Source organism: Dioscorea cayenensis, chromosome 5 (genome assembly GCF_009730915.1).
Source record: "Dioscorea cayenensis subsp. rotundata cultivar TDr96_F1 chromosome 5, TDr96_F1_v2_PseudoChromosome.rev07_lg8_w22 25.fasta, whole genome shotgun sequence".
NCBI lineage: Eukaryota > Viridiplantae > Streptophyta > Magnoliopsida > Dioscoreales > Dioscoreaceae > Dioscorea > Dioscorea cayenensis.
The window spans coordinates 4,481,276-4,501,809 of NC_052475.1; the positions used below are offsets into that span (position 1 = coordinate 4,481,276).

Sequence of the window (20,534 nt, forward strand, 5' to 3'; positions counted from 1 at the left end):
TCCTTATTAGCCCTTTGATTAGTTTTCTATTTCAGTAAAGTTCCGGACCCAATATTAGATCATTTTTTATCCGTTGCTCCTTGGTTTTGCAAAATTCATTATTAACTCTTTGTTTATTTTTTTTATGGATGAAGTCCCGCACTAATGTGGGAGAGTTTTTATTTTTTGCAGTTGGCATTTCATTAATTATTTATTGCTCCTTGATTTTACAAAATTTATTATTAATCCTTTGTTTAATTTTTATTTGAGTGAAATCCCTGCACCAATATGGGAGCGTTTTTATTTATTGCCCGTTGGCATTTCATTAATTATTTCTTGCTCCTTGATTTTTACAAAAATTCATTATTAGCCCTTTGTTTAATTTTCTATTTGAGTGAAGTCTTGGCACAACGGTTCTGGATTAGTGAGATAAAATGACCTTATTGACATCCATTTAGCTTCTCTTTAATTTTAAAATTAAAATTGAAAACGCATATTTAAATAATTAAATATGATAAACACATAACTTTAGTACAACTTTTTATAAGAATATTTTTTTTGTTCTCCACTCAATTTCTAAATCAGCTCCTTTTTGATGTATAAAACTGGCAAAAGATATACTATAAAAAATGTGTTTTAAGTCAAAGGAGGAATAAATTATTACTTTTAATAAAATAAATTAAAATAAAACAATGAGATTTGAAACCTATCTTTAGAACTATATCTTGAAATTGTTAGAGAGATTATTCATTAATTGAATTTAATTAAATATCAGCTTTTTCGTAAAGCTAGGTTTTTTATTAGTTTATTTGAATAACAATTTATTAAGTGAATCTACTTAGATTTTTTAAAAAGTCTATATCTGTGTTAAATGTTTGAATCCTACTGAGAAAACAAGTTCAAATCTCAAGTAAAACAAACCGAAACCATTTGTTACATTTTAATTTTATATATACACATGTTATATTATAGTATTAAAAATCATTTTTTTTCATATTTATATTTTCCAAATATTCAATAAAATTATATATATATATATATATATATATATATATATATATATAATTGTCCATTCTAATTCATTGTTGATGTGCCTCAATGCACATGGATGCCATACCACCTTGTTAAAAAAAATTAAAAATTTTAAAAAAATTAAAAATGCCACATGATTAGTTGAGTTGAACATGGATAAAAAATAAATGAAGTTTGGACCTCCTGGTTGAGGTCCTCTAATGCTAATCTTCGTACTTTCTCAGACCTCCTATCTAAAGCTTTATTCTAAAATATCTGAATTGAGAGAAAAAATCGGATTTTTCATTTACATGTTGCATTTTTATTTTTGGTTATTGGTAAAATTATTCTTATACTTCTTAATTGGATCTCTTCAACTAGGGACCCCTCCAAATTTCTCAAACTCAACATAGAAGCTCAGGTGTTCTCTTTCGTTTTTGAATGAGCGGCAGATGGAGCATGTCAACACCACATCACCGGCGCTTCACTCTCATGAGTAGTTGCCTTTTCTTGGGCACACAAGTAGGGTTGTGTCTCTTTTAGGCAGACTTCACTATCTCGTCTGAGGCTTGCGTTCCGTTCTTGTTTTTTTTTACTTTTTGTTGTTTTTCTATTTTTATGTATCACCTATAGTGATGTTTTTTTTTTATCGCTTTTTTAGTTTGCAATAAATTATGATTTATATTCTTTTATTTTAAAAAAAACAAATGGAGGTGAGTAAATAAATAAATAAGATATTTTTTTCACATATATCCACATCATCAATTTGGGGAACAGAAAGTTAAAAATTATATGTTTTTAATCTAAGAAGACAAAGCACACCAGTCAATTACCCCACCAACCCACCATAAAAACTTTTTAAAAAAATATATTTCAATTTATGCCACTATCACTGTATCTTGAATTTAAAATTATACTAAAAACTCAAATTACAATTAAAATTTCATAAAATCATGGTCTCACCAAACAGACATCCGGAGAACATATGTAAATACACTCTCTGTCCTAATATTTTTCTTGTAGCACTTCATTCTCTCTTAAAAAAAAAACTTTTTTTTTAAATAGAAATCTTTCTCTCATCCGAGACCAAATAATATAAATAATAACAAATAATTAATATTACTATGTATGAAGGAATTAAATCAAGAAACGTTACCATAAATAAGAGAGAAAAAAAATTACCCTACATCAAAGTCATGTCTATATATATATATATATTATGTACTTGGTTTCAAAAATAAAGAGTGAGTTATAAACACTTGTAATGATTTTTTTTTAATAGTGAAAATATGTAGTAATTCTATGGAGTATGGACATAGTATATATTGGATAAATAATGTACATGTGGAATTTTTTATTTTATTCTTTGACTTATATCTTATGAAAGGCTTGACATTGTCTTCATTTTATACACTAACGTTTAGCCCTCCGATGTTGAATAACTCGAACTGACTCATTATGATCGACAATATTCGTTAAAAATATTGCAATCATGACTTTTTTTTTCAAACAAAAATTAAAACTAATTTTTTTAATAATTGAACAAGTCATTACTCTGATTTTTTACGTGAGAACTTTACCAACTTGGTCATTATAGTGGTGGTTGCTCTCATTGTGGAGATAATTAAAACTAAAACAGATTTAAAAAATAAAATAGACTGGTAGTTGATGCCATAAATTAAAGATGTCTTTTGTATACTTTCAATTTCTTTACGTAAAAAAATTCTTAATTGTGATAATGTTAAATATGACATCTTTCATATTTTTACTATTTGTTAAACAATTAAAAGATAAGATTATGATTTCAAGCATAATTCAGATTCCAAAAGTGCACCATCACCAAATATATCCATCCATCTTAATTTTCTCTATATAAAAATAAAATGAAGCTTAAATCAACACACTATTTAACACCTCTTATCATTATCATCATAGTGAATGTACTACATCTTTGATAAACCAACAAACACCTCAAGAACTCACGTACATTTCACGTGTCCCTAACTACCTTTGTCTACAACTCATTCATCCTCAAGAAAAAAACCAGAGCATGTACGTCTGTAAACAAACAGAAATATAAAATATATATCTACCCAAATTATTAATCAATTTTTTCAATAATAACAATACTAATAATACTACTAATAATAATAATTTTTTATTTGGACTAAACAAGAACCTTAGTCCAAAAACCCAAGAACTAATTCTAAGCCTTCGTGCAAGGTGAGGGTTTCAAGTATGTTGAGATTATCGCACCCTGATCTCGGGGTGTGGCTTGTCCATTTTCTAAATAAAAAATATATATATATATATATATATTAATAAAAATTAAGAGCCCCAAGCCCAAAGACATTGATCATACTCAACATCATCAAAATCAGCCACCCCATCTCCACCTCCACGACAGGCGGCGCAAGCAACAGAGCCTCGGCGAGCTCCGCCCACATCTTCGGGTGAATCAAGCCCAAGTTCCTCAGACCCAAGCCCTTTGACTCAACCTCTTCAAAGCCGGCAAACTACCACTCCCTCTCCTCACCATCTCCGGCCACCTCCCAACCATCCCCGCCGCCTCCACCGCCGCCACTCTTATCTCCTCCGCTTCCTCACTTCTCGGTCTAGGAAACTCATTCACTAACTCCGGGAAATTTAGCAGCCCTTCTTTACCTCTCAACTTATAACACGCCACGTCGTAAGCCGCCGCTGCCATTTCCGGCGACTGGAAGCTCCCTAACCATATCCTTGTCTTCTTTCCTGGTTCTCTTATCTCTGAAACCCATTTCCCCCACTTCCTCTTTCTTACTCCTCTATAACTCACTGATTTTTCCATATATAATGACTTCCTTACTTCTTTTCCTTTTGATTTGTTCTTATGATCGAAGTATATATATATATATATATATATATATATATGAAGAGAGAGAGAGAGAGAGAGAGAGGAGGGGTTTCCGAGTAGTTTACGTGTGGGATTATGCATGGGGATTGAAAGGAAGTCCGCGTGGGGACGATGAGCACGTGCGGATTGGCTGTCGTGCCGGTGATCCGTAACACGTGGCAACCAGTACCGTACGTTCCTGTGTACTTGTTTTCTGTGGTGGGACGTGCATGCATAGGTTGGTAACTTGAGTTATTTTATTGCGTTTGTTTTGGAGTGGTAAATGCATTGCTAGCTTTGCTTTGTACTAACTTGGTCGTTTCTTAAAATGGGAAATGTATAAAAAGTATTAAAAACTATAATAAAACCATTTTAATGCTCGTGTATATGTGTACTAGTTTTTTATGTGTGATGGTAGACTAAAGAGTTTGTGTGGCATATGATTGAATGTACTGTCCTGTGTTATATATATATATATATATATATATCATTTATAATACTATAAATATATATATATTGAAATTTTAAATTAAAAATAATATAATGTGTATAGATTACTGACTTAGAGTCCATCCTTACCTTAATTCGGGTTATAATATGCATGGAGAAAAAGTTCACTTGTTATATATGTTTTGAATGATTGAAATTAATATTATAAATGTGACCTCTAATCAGGAAGAGGCATGGTCTGACTGGACTATCAATAGAATCTCCGGTTCTTAGGGTCTGAGAAACCTTTTCATTCGTGAGATTCAGTGAGATATTTTGTTTGAACGGGAAAAGCCCACATTTTCTCATCTATGATCTTGAGGAGTCTCATCTTTGTGAGACTTTAAACCTTTGTGTCAGGTGGATCGCATATCTCGCATAATGAAGCTTCAGATATTTGACTGATAGCTATCTTTGCTTTTTTGCTTTGTCCATTTATTTATTTATTTATTTATTTTGTGTCTTTTTCTATCTCCCCTTCACCTCCAACGGACTTAATTTGTATTTAATTAAGTTTCATCTTATTGTTGTTTTGTTTCGACTAGTTTGCTTCTTTGTTTATGTGGTTTGTTTGTTTATGTCGTTTTGGTTTTGTACTGTTTTTTTCAATAAATTTATGGTTCATCTACATTTATCAAAAATATATACATTATTAATAATACTAGAGTTACAACTATTTATAAATAATGCTAATTGAAAACAGATAAAACTATTTTCTAATGTATAAATATAGTACGAATTATAACACCTACAAATATTAACTAGTGATATATATATATATATATATATATATATATATATATATATGTAACTAGAGAACTAATTAATTAATGCATCCCATTTTTGATAATTTATACATTATTATTACTATTATTATTATTATTATTATTATTATTATTATACGGTTGTGATATTGCACTTTGATTTATTTTTGTTAAGTAAATTAATGTGATTTATTTACTTTAACTAAAACACATCGATCAGAGAACAATGAAGTGATGAATGATGATATCACTATCACTTGAGCTAGTGAAGAAGCTTATGAGAAGCTTCCCACCACCTCCAAACAAACAATAAGAAGAGGCATCCAGCTATATATCCTTTTGACAAAGATGATAATAATGATGATAATAAGGAATGGACAAAGATTATAATATTTAAAGTTTGAGAAAATGTTAGGTTCAACAAACTCTTGTACCACTAATATCTATGCACCAAAAGGGAGACATCCTTATTATTTTCATTCCCATCTCATGAATGAATCATCTCAACCAACATTCAAGTCAAAAGTATGACAACCTTTGGCTTTTCATGGAGGTGAGTTTTTTTATTGTTTGCTTTGCATATAACTTTTCAAGGAGGCCATGTACCTTAAGCTTTTTTGCCCACTGTTTCTAAGTCAAACTTTTAGTCAGTTAGTATGAACCCATGCTGCACTTGGCTTGACCAAATTACACACATCTTTAATTTCAGTATGAGCTGGTTTATATCTGTGTTTTTAGATTTTTTTTTGTTTGTTTTTATGAAACTTTGTTGGTGTGCTTGGACTTGGACTAGTTGGGAAAAGAAAGGGTAAAGTCATTCTTGGTCGCTTTCAAAATATTTAATATATATATATATATTTAATTTTTTTCCATTAAAAATGATTTTAGTTGTTATTTGTCGTGTTATCTTAAATATACGATTATTTTATCATGAACAAAAATTAATGTTGATATACTAATTGAATTTTTCTCATGTTAAAAAAATTTTGAATAGAGAAATTAAATGAATAAAACAATTTGCTTACCCATGATGAAAATTACTCACATAGCGTTGAAAACAAATAAAAAAACTAATTATATATAGCTATGAATTATACTAAACAGTTAGAAATTTTGAAAATATAAAGGTGAAAATTTATATTGAAATAAAATACTTAAACCAAAAATGATGTTATATAAAAAAATAACAATGTATTTTTAAGATGAGCAATTGGTATTACATTTTCACCTAGGATCATAGGTCTAGAGATTGATTATCTTTACTATTGACTCATCTCATTTTTTGAAAAATAATAATTACTTATAAATAAAAAAAATCAACATATTAATAATTACTTGATTTATATGATTTGATCTGAAATATTTAAAAAATAACAATGTATTTTTAAGATGAGTAATTGATATTACAAATCCACCCTGGATCATGGTTGAAAAATTGATTGATTATCTTTTACTGTTGACTCATCCCATTTTTTGAAAAATAATAGTTGCTTATAAATTAGGAAAAAAATTTCAACATGCATGTTAATAATATGATTTGGTTTGAAATATTATTATTATTTTTTGTTATCTACATATTAAGATCAGATGAATAACATGCACATCATTCTCACATGGTGTTATTATTTTACCTACACAAATATTTGAACTCAAAAGCACTTATTTAAGTAGCCTAAGACCTTGTAGGTGTTCACTCTCCTGCTGTCCATCAACTTATTGTGCTTTCTATTTCCGGTTGTCTGTTTTGTCCATTTCTGATTTCTCTAGGTTTATTTCTTTATTTGTATCTTTTAGGCCTAGTGAATTTTTTTTTTTATTTATATTCTTCCCTACTTAATAAATTCATGGTGTATCTACTTTTCAATATATATATATATATATACATGATTTTTTTAGAAGTTATAAAAAAAATTTAGAGAATATTTGGTGGAAGATCAATTTTTTTTTTTTTTTGATAAAAGTGGATAAACCACTCGATTTATCAGAAAGAAGAGTACATGGTAACACAATGAGGAAAAGACAGCAAACAAAGAACTAAAAAGAGAAGAATCGACGTAAATCCTCACCGGGAGATGAGTAAAAATAGAGGCGATGCAGAGCAACAACGTGAAAAAGAAGCTAAAAGAAAGCAAGTTCGGACAGCGAAAAGCTACCATCCCGGAGACACGCAGCTCTGCCCTACTAGGAAGAGGGGAACTACTCTGGAGCAGCAGTGTTCGCTGAATCGCCGATAAAATCTGAAGGTCTAGTGTTCAGAAAGTTGAGGAAGGGCTTGATCCTTTCATGGCGCCTGGAGATTTTCTCGTCGATCGCGACTCGAATCTGCTGAAAGCTCGGAAAAAGTAGCATATTAGCGGACTTGTATAAAATAGTAAAAATAGAAGAACAAGTAAAGTTAAAAATCCGATTGTTTCTCTCAAGCCAGATATTTCAGATATTCCAGTAAAAATAGAAGAACAAGTAAAGTTAAAGATCAATTTAAGATCACATGTTTCTTGTTCCATTAGATCATGCTGACATAATAATCTTGTAACGTTGATAATAATAAGCACAAAAAAAAACCGACATAAACACAAGGCCAAAAATCTAAATTATTTTTAAAAATTTGATTATATTTCAACATCAGCAACTAAAGGGGTTATAGAAACAAGTACTTGATAAAAGGGAGTAAAGGATAATTATAATTTAACCAATGTGATCCCAATTTATATTAAAATTACACAAAAATCCCCATCTCAATATTTATAATCCAAAAAAATACACTTGCCAAGCCAAAAAAAAATGCTAAATTTTTTTCTTAAAATAAGATTTAATTTAATATTTTTTTTGGAAAAACTAATAGAAAATTCGAAAATAAAAATTAATGCAACAAATTGATGATTAATCACACCCAAAAAAAAAAATAAAATTGCTAGAGGGACTAAAATATAATTATGGCTTTTAAGCAATCAGGTCCCAATTAAGATCTAAAATTACAGAAAAGTCCCTGTTCATCTCGCATTATCCTCGTCTCTTGTTATCCATACTTCGTGGCTCTCCCTGAAAACCTCATCCTCGAGCTCCGTCCATGGCCACAGCTTCATACAAGCTCCACTCCACCGCCGCCGCCGGGGCGTTGCTCTTCTCCTCACCTCCCCATCACCAGACAGCCCTCATCCCTATCCGCCGCCATCCTCGCCTTCTGGCCCGACCTCTTCTCCGGTGCTTGACCTGCAAAGCCACGGAGGTCTCCCAGGGAGTGGAGCAAGAGGAGCCCGAGGTGAGTGAGAGCAGTGAGGGAAGCGGTGTGGGGGAAGGGCTGGGTTCCGGTGGTGCCGCTGGCCGCGCTGCCCAGAGGGGAACGCCGGGTGATCATTCAGGACCGGGAGACCATCCTGCTGCTTTGGTACAAGGATGAGGTCTTCGCCATTGAGAACCGCTCCCCTGCTGAGGGTGCCTACTCTGAGGGCCTTCTCAATGCGAAGCTTAGCCAGGTGACCTTCCTCCACCCATGAATCATTGTGTTTTGAAACCATTTGTGGATTTTTTTTATGAAAAGCTAATGATTTTGCTTTTGAATTGTCCATTGGTGCCTTTTCTTGATTTTAGAATCTTGATGAAAAACTCTCTCAAGTTATAAAGTCCATGCATTACTAGATTCATCAAGGGACTTGTTTTCACTGATTCTCAAAACCAGTGATTTGTTCTTGCTTCAGTGCTCGTTGACCCTTGCCTTTAATCCATTGTCAAAATGCCTTACCTTCTTAACATGCAGCATTAATGGAGGAATTGAGAGCAGACTAGAATTTCATTGAACAAATACAGGAAAACACTTTATTTTGTTGGTTGAGTTTTTATGTGCTTGTCCTAGAAATATCTATGAGTTGGGCAATAATTGAATGATAACATGGATGTTTTTGGGAGGAAATTGAATTAGCTTGTTAATGTTATTTAATCTAATTATTAGTAATAATACAATGGCTAGAGTTTTATGCTGTTGCATTGATAAATTTGATCCATTAATAAATGCAAGTAGGTTAAAGATTCACAAGTTTCATATCAATAGTTGAATAACAGTAGGGTATGCTTCATCAAGGCAATGCACAAAAATGTTGGGCAAACTATTTGCTGCTAGGGTAGAGGTTCATTAACTTCTGATCAATAGTTGAACTACAGTAATGCAGGCTTTGTGAAGCATTAAGTAGACATGTTATTATATCTGAATTGCATAATCTAATTTTATTTTTTGTTTTGCTGAATTTTCTGGATATTTTTCCAGGATGGATGCATAGTTTGCCCAACAACTGATAGCACATTTGACCTTCGGACGGGTACAATAAAGGAATGGTATCCCAAAAATCCAGTACTAAGGGTCCTCACTCCTCCTTTAAGATCGTTATTTGTATACCCTGTGAAGATAGATGGTGAGAATATCTATATTAGAACGGGTGGAGAGGCCAAATCTGGAGGGGCTGCTGAGATCGTTTTTAGTGGGAGAGCTCAACCTGGTTTTACTGCAACTGATGTTAACGTGGAAGAGGTCTCTTTCCCTCACTCTCCCTCTCTCCAAAAGAAAAACAAGAATTTTAGTTTGCCATCTTTGCCAGTTCAATATTTTTCTAACTTTCTGGATTTCCTGTCTTGTTCTCTTTTCACATTGTTTTTCTTGCACAGAAATATGGAAGTTTCTTTGAAATTTCTCTCAAGTTTATCTGCTCTTGTTGCAGTTAGCTTCAATTATAATTTTTGTCCTACTAGTTCTCTGCTTTTATTTGTGCAACACAAACCGTAAACTAATTTTAGAAAAAGCTGACATCTATTTATGTATATTAACTCAAAAGATTCCAAGTTTGAGTTTGGTTATTGAAAAGTTTGTGCATAAAATTTGAATGAGTCTTTCTCTTCCTTTTTAAGTGTACAAGTTCTGTGCTTGTGAATGAGATTATTTTTCTACAAATTTTAAGAGATTGATTGATGCCATCTTCTGCCAACTTTTCTTCTTCATCTTCTCTCCTTTTATTTTCTTTTTTCATTTTTGCTATCTATGGTAGGATTTGATATTCACTGATGAAGTCAGTCAATAGCCATGCATCCTTAAAATATTTGGCTATTAGCTGATTAGCAGTTTAGCACACTTTTTCCATAAGATCAATTTCAAGTCTGCTAATCACTGTATATGATGCACTTTTAAGCTTTTTCAGATTTCTTTGTACTTGTTACATTCGGTTTCAGGTCAGGATGGTGGTTGATGAAAATTTTGAGGGTTTTGGCTTTACTGGGAAGAATGAATTGCTAAATGGGAAGGTGGCTATTATAGGCTTCTTATTGTTGATTGATTTTGAGCTCTTGACGGGAAAAGGCCTTCTTAAGGGGACAGGATTCTTGGACTTCCTCTATTCCACTTTGAATGCCTTCAGCTTGTCTTAGACAACCATTTCAGGTAACAAAGCATTAAAGTTTAAATAGCTATTTTGTTTAACATTAACAATTTTTATATCAATGTCTCATTTTTTTCATCTAAAAATTGTTTAATAAGGTATTTCAAGGGATTACATAGATCATAGAGAGTTGCCTATCTCCTTAGGTTCTCATTTTGGTTAATATGGTTGTGTGCTTAGTTCAACGATAAAGAGAAAATTTCAGATTCTCTCAAAGATTAATTTTTTATTTTTAACCAAAATTTGGTTTATGGCTGACCTTTGGAGGCATACAAAGACTAAATTGAAATTCATTATTTGTAATCTGTAAATTTTGAAGTCAATCTATAAGTTGTTTCGGTAACTAATAGTCCCACATAGATGAAATATCCAAATTAACCAATGTGGGAGTAACCTGTAACAATCACATTCTCTGTAAATTTGGAAACATATTTCTTCTCATGTTTTTTTTTTTTTTCAGTTCTATTCATTCTGATTGGTAAATTATCTACAGCATATATTTTAGAGCAAGTGCATCATGCAAGATGATAATGGCATGAATCAGTTGTTGAGGCTTGGTTTGAATTTTGACTTTCTCACTACTTAAGTGTTTTATTCTCAAGAATAGAACTTCCCAGTGGAAGTGATTTTATTGTACAAATAGCACATTCGTTGTTTCTGTCTCGATACCATTGTAATGGGAACTCATTGTTTCTGTCTTGATACCATTGTGATGGAAACTCTGATTCATAGTATTCCTCCTCGAGGAAGTGCCACTAAAAGTTTGCTGGGGACTCTGAGAAGATTGAATATGTAATGACTAGAAAACTAGTTTGCTTTTACTTATCCTTTCAAAAGCATTTCATGAGCATCTTTTAATTGTTTTCCAACAGCTTGCAAGTTATGTGCTTGATACATTTGAAATCCTATGGTGCTAACTCTTGATCTCTTAGACAATTTGGCCTGTGGAACATCAATGGTGCATCCCCTTGTTCTCTGGGAAGATGAAGTTTGATTTCTTGGATTGTGTATCGGTGCCGCTCATGATGGCAACGACAGGTTTTGCTATTCTTTTCTCCAAACAAATGTATAGCAACCATAAACACGCATACACTTGTATTCATTTCCATGGAAATGTCTTTTATATATATATATATATATATATATAAATTATGTTTTTCAAACCTTAGCTGACCTTTGTATATCATCAGATAGATGTATTTATATTTCATGAGTTTAGGGCATGTATCTGGGCAATTTATGATCTTTAAATTCTCATCTCTAAAATTATTTGTTTGTTCACGCTGTTGAGTATTGTCTACACAGTTCATGTTGAATGAAGTGTTGAAGTGTTTTTTTCTTTGGTATAATCACTAATTGGTCACTCTACTTTTCTCTATACTTTGGTCCCTCTCTTTCGTAAACGTCTTTCCATTGAGTCCCTCTACTTTTGAAAGTGATACACTTGGTTAAAAAGCTCTAACCAGGGCCCTCTACTTTAAAATGCTCAGCTCAGTCTCCAAATAGAGTGCGTTTTTAAAAGTAGAGAGTGACTAGGAAGATCTTTAACTAAGTCAAGACGTTTCAAAAATAGAGGGACTCATCGAGGCATTTTCAATAGAGGAACAGAAAGAAAAAGATCTGAAAATATTTTTCATTGATTATACCTTTTTAATTTTTTTGTTTATGTAAAATTTTTATAATCTTATCATTAATGTTTGATATATAATTTTTTTACTAAATAATTATGACCTTTTTTTTATTATTAAAATAGATATAATTGGTTCTAACAAAATGATTATGGGGTTTTCCATTAAAACTGAAAGTATGTTTCAATAGATGGAATGTAAAAGCCTCTATAATTATTTGAAAGTATGTTTCCATTAAAAAAAAATATTTTGAAAATTATTTGAAATCTCCTCTTAATACAATATTCAGAAAAATATATCCAAAATATTTTTACATCTTTTTAAATTTGTTTATTTACATGAGGTTAAATATCACGGGAAACAATAATCTTCCAATTGATAATTTACTTTTATTTTTGTACTTTTCAAAACAATCTATTATTTTTAATCCCCTGACTAGGGTTCTATCCCTATATCTATCACTTAAGAGAACAATATTATTTGAATTTTTTATTTTTAATATGGAAATAAAAAATAAATCATGTTAGCGAAAGTTGGGCTAGCCCAATAGATAAGTCAGTTGTTTACTATATAAGGGTTGACCCAATAGATAAGTCAGTTGTTTACTATATAAGGGTTGATCCAATAAATAAGATATTTGTTTCCTATGCTTCGGGTGAGGAGGGTTTTGCATGTTCAAATCCTCTCAACTCATAGTGAGCAAAGGTGCTCTGTGTGGGAAAAACATGAGCAATAGAAGGTCCTGTATGCACAGGTGTCATTAGGGTCTCGATATAAGAACTAGTTTGTAGCCCAATTTTCATATTACTAAGTGAGTGTGTATGTCTTGATGATCAATTTCTTATGATGCGCGCTTCTCATTTCCCTTGTCACTAATAAAAATAATAATAATAATAATAATGAAATAAATCTTTTTACAACATATAATAATTGTTTTATTTTTGGACCATATAAGTTGTGATGGGACTTGTTGAGAAGGCATACACCATGAACAAGTTAGCAAGAACAAGCCTTGTGATCTTGTCTCCCTCACATGTGAGCAACCAAACATCTTGACTTAGAACTAACATGTTTTGTGGGCACTACTTACGCACATACTTGCCTCTTTTATTATTCTTGTATTTATCCAATTTTATAAAGTTTTGTTCTTATATAAGTTACCCAAATGTTACTCCATTATATATATATTAATTTTGAATGCAAACGCAATGCCGCTTATAATTATACTTAGGGATTTTTTTTTATGTATTATAATTTGATAATAATATATAGTTGGGAGAAATATCTTACTCAGAAAATTTTATACCAACAAATCAAATCAAATGGTTGTTGGCTATTTTGTATATCGTTGTAGAAATACATATTTTATATTTTTATATTAAAAGACTATATTTATAAATTAGAAAAAAATATTTTTTAAATTTTAAAAATAAATACATTAAAAAAAGTGTGTTTGGATGAGCATGGAATGGGAAGCTGTTTTTATTGTTAGGTTGAATTAAAAAAAAACAACTGAGTAGAAAGAAAAAAAAATTGATAAAAAAGTCTTTAGTAGTATTTTTTATAAAAATCAAATAATTTAGAGAGAAAATATTTGCATTTTTCTAATAAAGATGTGATTTTCTTTTCTTTTTTTTTGAAATTTTTTAAACGAATAATTTTTACATTCAAATAATGATATTTTTAAATTTTCCATATATTATTTATTTTTTTAAATGAATTAATCTAAAAAATCAAAAAGAGAAACCCAGAAAGATATGCCACGTAGAGACTTCCTATCTAATAAATCCAAAAAGAAAGAAAAGAAAAAGAAAAAAATTTCTCTGAAATAGGCCGGCTTTGGATCTCAATTTGGAAGTCTTGTGGTATTTGGGTATGATTTTGGTGATTTTCATTTGATTTCTTCTCTGAATTCCATCCCAATTCGTGTTCTCATTTCAATCCTAGTGTCAATTTGGTTTCTCAAACTTGAGGTTTTTGTAGGGTTTCAGAGACTGTTTATTTTCATTCAATTTCGATTCGAAACCCTATTATTGTGATTTTTTTCATTGATTTATTCAGTTTGGTATTGGAGCATTAGTTACAATCTGAGAAAGTTGAATTTTTTGTGAATTTTTTGAGGTGTTTGTCATTCAAAGAATGCAGCTTTTTTGCTTATGATAAAGGATTTTTTTTTGCAGGGTTGCTCAATGGTGGATCAGTGATAAACTTGGAAGATAGTGTTGGTGATCCTGGGCAGTGAGTGTTGGTGATCCTGGGCAGTGAGTCTCAGCTATTATGGGCTGCATCTTTGGGAAGGGATTTGAGAGGGAGGAGGACAATGAGACTCAGGGAGGTCGAAGCCTGAGAAATTTCTCACGGCGAGGTAAAGATCATGGTATTGAAGGGGAGAAGAAAGCTCTCTCTGATGTTGATAGGGTGCATAAGACGTATGGCCATCAGAGAAATGCTATTGTGGATGGTTGTGTGAATGAGAGGAACTTGCATTTGAGAGTTAGTGCTAATAGAGGAGAGTATGGTTCTCGTGTGGCTAGTTTTCCAAATAGTTTTGTAGCAGAGCATGTTGCTGCTGGCTGGCCTGTTTGGCTTGTGACGGAGGCCAGGGAGGCAGTGATAGAGTGGCAGCCTCGGAAAATTTCTTCTTTTCAGTTTTATGAGCAGGTTTCCTTCTGGCATTGAAATGCATCTTGCTATACTTGGTTTTGTGTCTGTGTGGTATGTGAATATTATATGTTTTGTGTTTGGTATCGTTGAATAGGTGAATATTAAATGATGTAGACAGCAACTGCCTTGTTGATTTTATGCTTATGAGTGATGAAATTAATGGAGTAACAAATATATGCTCTAGACTCACTATCTTTCAATCGATTCCTAACCATGTTAGCTTATGTTAATGGCATGTGCAGCTATGAGCATTCTCCAAAGAAATAAATCATTTTAGTAGATGTTCATCACCAGTTCTCTATGAACTCAATTTATTGATATTAGATTGTTATCATGATTGTCTTTGGTATTCACTTTCACTCTTATTTAGACATAGAAATTTATAACTCGGTGTTTGATCATATATTACTATAAAACTGCTGTGTATTTGGGAAATCAAGTTATTGCCTCCTAGGGGGATTTTGCTTGTAACCTAGCAATCACAAAAGCACTAGAGTTTTGAAGTGTTTATGGTTTAGTGACTGGGTATGCTAATTTTTTTTTTCTTTGAACTGCAATATGTAAATACAGATTGGAAAGGGAACTTATAGTGTTGTGTTCAGAGCTTTTGACCTTGAAAAGTGCAAAGTTGTTGCCCTTAAGAAAGTAGAGTTCTCAGACACAGATCCTGGGAGTATCAGCTTTATGGCTAGAGAAATTCATATTCTGCGTCGACTTGATCACCCAAACGTCGTAAAACTTGAGGGTTTGATTCCATCAGTAACATCGCGTGAGTTATATCTGATAATGGAATATATGGAGCATGATCTTGCTGGCCTTTTAGGAAATGCTACTGTCCGGTTTACAGAGGCACAGGTTTTGTCTTTCGGGAGTTAATAACTGCCTTCTATGCTCTAGTTTAATTTTTCATTCTTGTACTCTATTCTCACTTGCATCACCTTCCTTTGGTTTCAGATTAAATGTTACATGAAACAACTATTTTGCGGCCTTGCTCATTGTCATGATCGTGGTGTTCTGCATCGAGACATCAAGGGTTCTAATCTTCTTATTGGTAATGATGGCATCCTTAGAATAGCTGACTTTGGCCTGTCCAAGTTCTACAGTCCTGGTCAGAGAAGGCCATTAACAACCCGTGTTGTAACACTGTGGTACCGACCACCTGAGCTTTTGCTTGGTGCCACAAGATATGATGCCTCCATTGATCTGTGGAGCGCTGGCTGTATACTAGCAGAGTTATTTGCTGGGAAGCCAATCATGACAGGAGCGAATGAGGTTTGCCCTAACACTCTATTTCTCAATCGCGTATGCTTTCAAATTAGTGAGGCTGTAAATCAATTCATATGTTTTCTTCTTGACATGATTTAAATGACTGAGAACACAAAATAACTGCTGATGCCTGCAGTAAGGCTTCTCTGACCTCATTTTTCTGTTGAACCTGTTAAAGGTGGAGCAATTGCATAATATTTTTAAGCTTTGTGGTGCTCCACCTGAGGAGTACTGGAGGAGAGCAAATTTTCCAGCTGCAACAGTTATCAGACCTCGACTCCCATGTCCATGTCGTCTTGCTGACAGATTTAGAGGTTTCCCTCCAACAGCCTTAGCTCTTATTGAGACCCTTCTTGCAATAGATCCAGCAGATCGAGGAACCGCAGCTTCTGCCCTTCAGAGTAATGTAAGAACTACTCAACTCTATTGCTGATTCATATCTACCCGCCTTTCTTATTATATTTCTAGTTCCATTTTATATCATTCCGATGCTAAGCATATAAGGAATTTTAAGGATTGTGAGTTTTTATTTCGTGTGATGCCTCTTGTTTAACTCATTTCTCTGTACAGCTCTGTAATTTCTCTCTTGCATTTCTTCTTTTAGTGTTTATACATATATGTATACATATACATCCATGAGAACCCTTTTTTCCCCCTCTTGTATTATTCTATTTAAGATTTCTTTTACCCATATAAAAGCTTGAAATTAAGCACACTGTTAAAATGTTTCTTTCATATATAGCATTTAAAAATTGAGGTTCATACACACACACACCCCCAACCCATTGAGTCTGATTAAATATCTATTATCATTTTTTAATGGTTGCAAAATATGCAGAATGTCCTGAATACCTTTATAGGCATACAGATGATTTTTTTTTTAACTTTGAATTATAAACATTTATAAAATAAATTTGGATCTTGCAAATATTTTTGTATCTATATGAAGTTGTTTTTATACACCCAACTAGGATACTTGAGAAAATAAAACTTTTAAGGTATTTAAAAGAAGGCTAATAGTTCTTTCCTAAATCAATATAATGGTTTAGTGTGTTAACCCATTGTCAACCACCATAGGTCTATATTTGTTAGAATTTCAAGGGATGGGTATAAAAGGAGAAACTTTCTGAGGTATATGCATAATTTTGAGTTTTTGCAGAGGAATTTATGCAAACAAACTCTTCTACTTTTGTAATATGTGATTTATTTCTGTTATATATTTTTAATACCCGTTAAATTCCATTTTATTCCTTTTTTCAGTTCTTCACCACAATGCCTCTTCCCTGTGATCCTGCAAGTTTGCCTAAATATCCTCCAAGCAAGGAGAAAGATGTTAAACTCCGGATTTATAATGATAGGAGGTGATTTCATATTTCCTGGGACATATAATATCAGAAATGCAACATGAAAAAAATGAATAAATTGCAGCACTATTTCTTTGACATGTGATTATCTTTGAGTCATTTCACAGGCAAGAAGCTGCAGCTATGGAGGGGCAGGGATGTGAATCTCGAAGGGCTTCAAAGGAATCCATAGCTCGTGTTCCCATGCCAGATGCCAATGCCGAACTTCAGGTGCCACTACAGGTAATGTTCTGTCTTGCAGAAGGAAAAAAATGTATATATGTCATTGTTTGTAGTGTAGTTGTACTGAATTTTTCAGTGTTGCAGACCTACAAGAAAATAGTTGAAATCATATTTTACTGATAAAGAACCATCATTGTTTCATTTGGTATGTACATAGAAGCGACAAGTTCAGGCAATTCCCAAAAGCATTAGTGGGAAGTACAATCGACAAGGGGAGAGTGGGTCAGGGCATTCAATGGAGCTTCCAAGAGGTTCGGCAGTGAATCATTTCCTTCCTCCCGGCAAATTGGTGTACTCTGGTAGTACATCTGGCTCTTCATTGAACAAAAGAGTGTGCGGTGAGCCTCAGCTACTACCTGCCCAGTCATCAAGTTCATTGAGGCCATCAAATAGTTGCCTGTTGCGGACACAAACATCACTCGCACATCAGGGAGGAGGTGCTGGCTTGTCCAACTCAGCTGATACAGCGACGTCAAGAAGCAGTTTGAACTCTCGACACACACAACTGAATTCTTCTGAGCACCATGAGAAATTTCCAGAGAAACAGTCCTCTTCGCACAAGAGAGAAGATCGTATGGAAAATATGGAACCCTTAATGGTAAGTACATTGAATCCTAAAATTTGGGTTTAAAGATTGACCATTTATATTCATAAAATGTCAATCCTGCAGAACTTTTAACTTTTATCATCATTTTTGGAATATGCAAGTATATGAGTCTTGCCATTCCAAATTGAAATTTACATGAATGACACTTTTAGCCCCTTAACATTTTATTACTCTAAAGTGCGAAACACTTACCTTGTATGTTTTATTATTGTGATCATATCTGTATGTTGAATTATGCCTTTGTTCATGTGCCATTAGGTGATATTTTGAGTAACACACAAAGAACTCATCAGCAAATGACCTGCTAAGTCTCAGACACATTCTTACTGTATATGTTTATTTATTTATTGATGTATTTATTTGTTTTTTAATTCTCCTTATCTTTTTCTACACTTTAAAACTAATGTTCCCCGTTTGAATTCAGGCATACAATGAAAGGAATAGTGTCTGGTACTCTGGGCCACTGATGCATCCAGGGGAAAATGTGGAAGAGATGCTCAAAGAGCGTGATCGGATAATGCAACAAGCCATCCGCATTCGCAAAGCTCAGCTAGATAAAACAAAGATGAATTAGTGAAAAAATGGACTCTTTGAACCCAACTTTATCCTGTAAAAATTCCTGGTTCAGATGCTTGAAAAGCTGCTGATAGTTCTGCCAGAATACAAGGAGGAAAAGTAATCTTAGATTGGAAACAGAATCATCTGCCTTGTGGTGGTTCCCTGTATACAAGTTTCAGATGCGGAATACAGCTGGTACTGTAGAGTGCGGTAATTGTTAGAACTTCATCAGTATCCCTTATCAGCTTCAAGTACCCCGTTGTAAATAGATTTAGCAACGACAAAGTGTGTACATATCTTCGGTTATCTTTCTTTAGTGGATGGTGAGATGAATATAGTTAAATAAATCAAGTTTTCGATGAAGTGAATCTTGTTATTCTTTTCATGTTATAGCAAGATCCTATAGTAGTTTAGACTTTGTTGCAACAACAAATGTTTTTGTTCATTGATTTGTAGATATATTACTTCTTCAGCACCGGAGGCTCCGGCAGTGTTGCCTTTCGGTGCTTGGGAGAAAACAGGAAAGGAGGCAGAGGCTCTGCATAACTACACAGGCCGTAACTACAAAGAGAACCGATCGGGCAGCGATTGCTGCAAGAGCCACAATGAAGAGGATTGATCATCGTATCGATGCATACACCATTGCAACATTGACAAGAAAATGGACACCGAATCCCGCATAGCCCACAGTTATTATTGTCAAAGCCGATGTCAACGCAGTGGTTGTTGCAGCAGAGTCTCCATTCGAAAGGCGGGAATCTCTCCTTGCATATCCATGGTCTGTACGAGCATCCTCTTTGGCGCCGGTGGTGGTGCGCCTTCGCGAGCCAAACAGAGCTGTTAGACTTCACTTCTTGGGTTTCATTCAATCCATGACTTGATTCTAAAGCTACAAAGAGTAGTGGTATGATCAGGAATGTGATTGTTAATATGGTCTTCATTGGCAAGAGCTTGTGTTGAAGATGAATTGAGATTTTTATAGGATTTATATGAAGTGGGAGAAAGAGGCAGTTATTAGTTTTACTCATGGTTCTTGCATGGCTTTGCACATTGGAAGTGAGGCTTGAGGTTTGCATTGCATGGTCAGTGAGTTGGTTTTGCTGTCTTCCAGTTGTAACGCCTAACTGAAAGCTAATTAAGGCTTGCTAAAATGAGGATAAAAGTTAAGAGCAAGGATTAAGATGTTTGTTAAACATTTAATTGTTGAAATTTGATGTTTAATTTAGACTTTAAATGAAAAGTATATTCTGTTCGTGCCCCTGAAGTAAGCATATGGTTTTGCTTGTTTCTTGTCTTTGCCTCTTTATCTGGCACACGTTTTCATCTTGCCACAGGAGATAGTATATATATATATATATATATATAAAACATTTGTTATCTGTGTACATCTATAGCTTAATTTAGTGTATGTTTTTATTAGTGCCCTCTTAGGTTTTAATTTAGGGATGTTTGATAGCAGTGGTTAGATCATGATCTAACAGTTACTGTTAGTTATCATATTTTGGCACGATTAGAAAGTATTAGATACTATAAAATTCTGTTTGATATTACACGAATAGACCAAGTCCTTAAATTTGAAATCACCTCTTGTAATTATAAATAAATATATGAGTTTGCTTGTGAATTATGGATATTAATAATGACAAATTATATTGGTAATTGTTTATATTTTACAGGAAGATCTCTTAGAATA

General features: G+C 33.1%; 3 protein-coding genes across 5 annotated transcripts; 2 read left to right on the forward strand and 1 right to left on the reverse strand.

The window, feature by feature from the left end:
• Nucleotides 1-2,874: 2,874 nt before the first annotated feature.
• LOC120262024 (ethylene-responsive transcription factor ERF022-like) lies at nucleotides 2,875-3,845 on the reverse strand. The gene is given in 2 exon segments (XM_039270059.1): nucleotides 2,875-3,505; nucleotides 3,508-3,845. Coding segments are annotated over 2 exon segments (507 nt in total). The 5' UTR covers nucleotides 3,818-3,845; the 3' UTR covers nucleotides 2,875-3,308.
• Nucleotides 3,846-8,136: 4,291 nt separating this feature from the next.
• LOC120260648 lies at nucleotides 8,137-11,737 on the forward strand. The gene is given in 5 exon segments (XM_039268180.1): nucleotides 8,137-8,412; nucleotides 8,414-8,588; nucleotides 9,374-9,634; nucleotides 10,327-10,534; nucleotides 11,465-11,737. Coding segments are annotated over 4 exon segments (861 nt in total). The 5' UTR covers nucleotides 8,137-8,182; the 3' UTR covers nucleotides 10,522-10,534; nucleotides 11,465-11,737.
• Nucleotides 11,738-13,952: 2,215 nt separating this feature from the next.
• LOC120260647 (probable serine/threonine-protein kinase At1g54610) lies at nucleotides 13,953-19,204 on the forward strand. 3 transcript variants are annotated; one of them, XM_039268176.1, is made up of 9 exons: nucleotides 13,953-14,033; nucleotides 14,341-14,821; nucleotides 15,395-15,679; nucleotides 15,779-16,096; nucleotides 16,269-16,496; nucleotides 17,351-17,451; nucleotides 17,562-17,676; nucleotides 17,834-18,274; nucleotides 18,708-19,204. In XM_039268176.1, the coding sequence occupies exons 2-9, from the start codon at nucleotides 14,438-14,440 to the stop codon at nucleotides 18,855-18,857; spliced, it is 2,022 nt and encodes a 673-aa protein (XP_039124110.1). In that variant the 5' UTR covers nucleotides 13,953-14,033; nucleotides 14,341-14,437; the 3' UTR covers nucleotides 18,858-19,204. The 3 variants fall into 3 exon arrangements, with proteins under 3 accessions (XP_039124110.1, XP_039124113.1, XP_039124112.1); XM_039268179.1 differs by having other exon boundaries at nucleotides 17,837-18,274; XM_039268178.1 differs by having other exon boundaries at nucleotides 14,021-14,133.
• Nucleotides 19,205-20,534: the final 1,330 nt, after the last annotated feature.

Excerpts from the sequence above, each read along its gene's own strand:
- LOC120260647 (XM_039268176.1), top strand. The coding sequence starts at position 14,438 with ATGGGCTGCATCTTTGGGAAGGGATTTGAGAGGGAGGAGGACAATGAG. Across the intron at positions 17,677-17,833 it reads AACTTCAGGTGCCACTACAG|AAGCGACAAGTTCAGGCAAT; the intron begins GTAATGTTCTGT and ends GTATGTACATAG. Across the intron at positions 18,275-18,707 it reads AAAATATGGAACCCTTAATG|GCATACAATGAAAGGAATAG; the intron begins GTAAGTACATTG and ends GTTTGAATTCAG.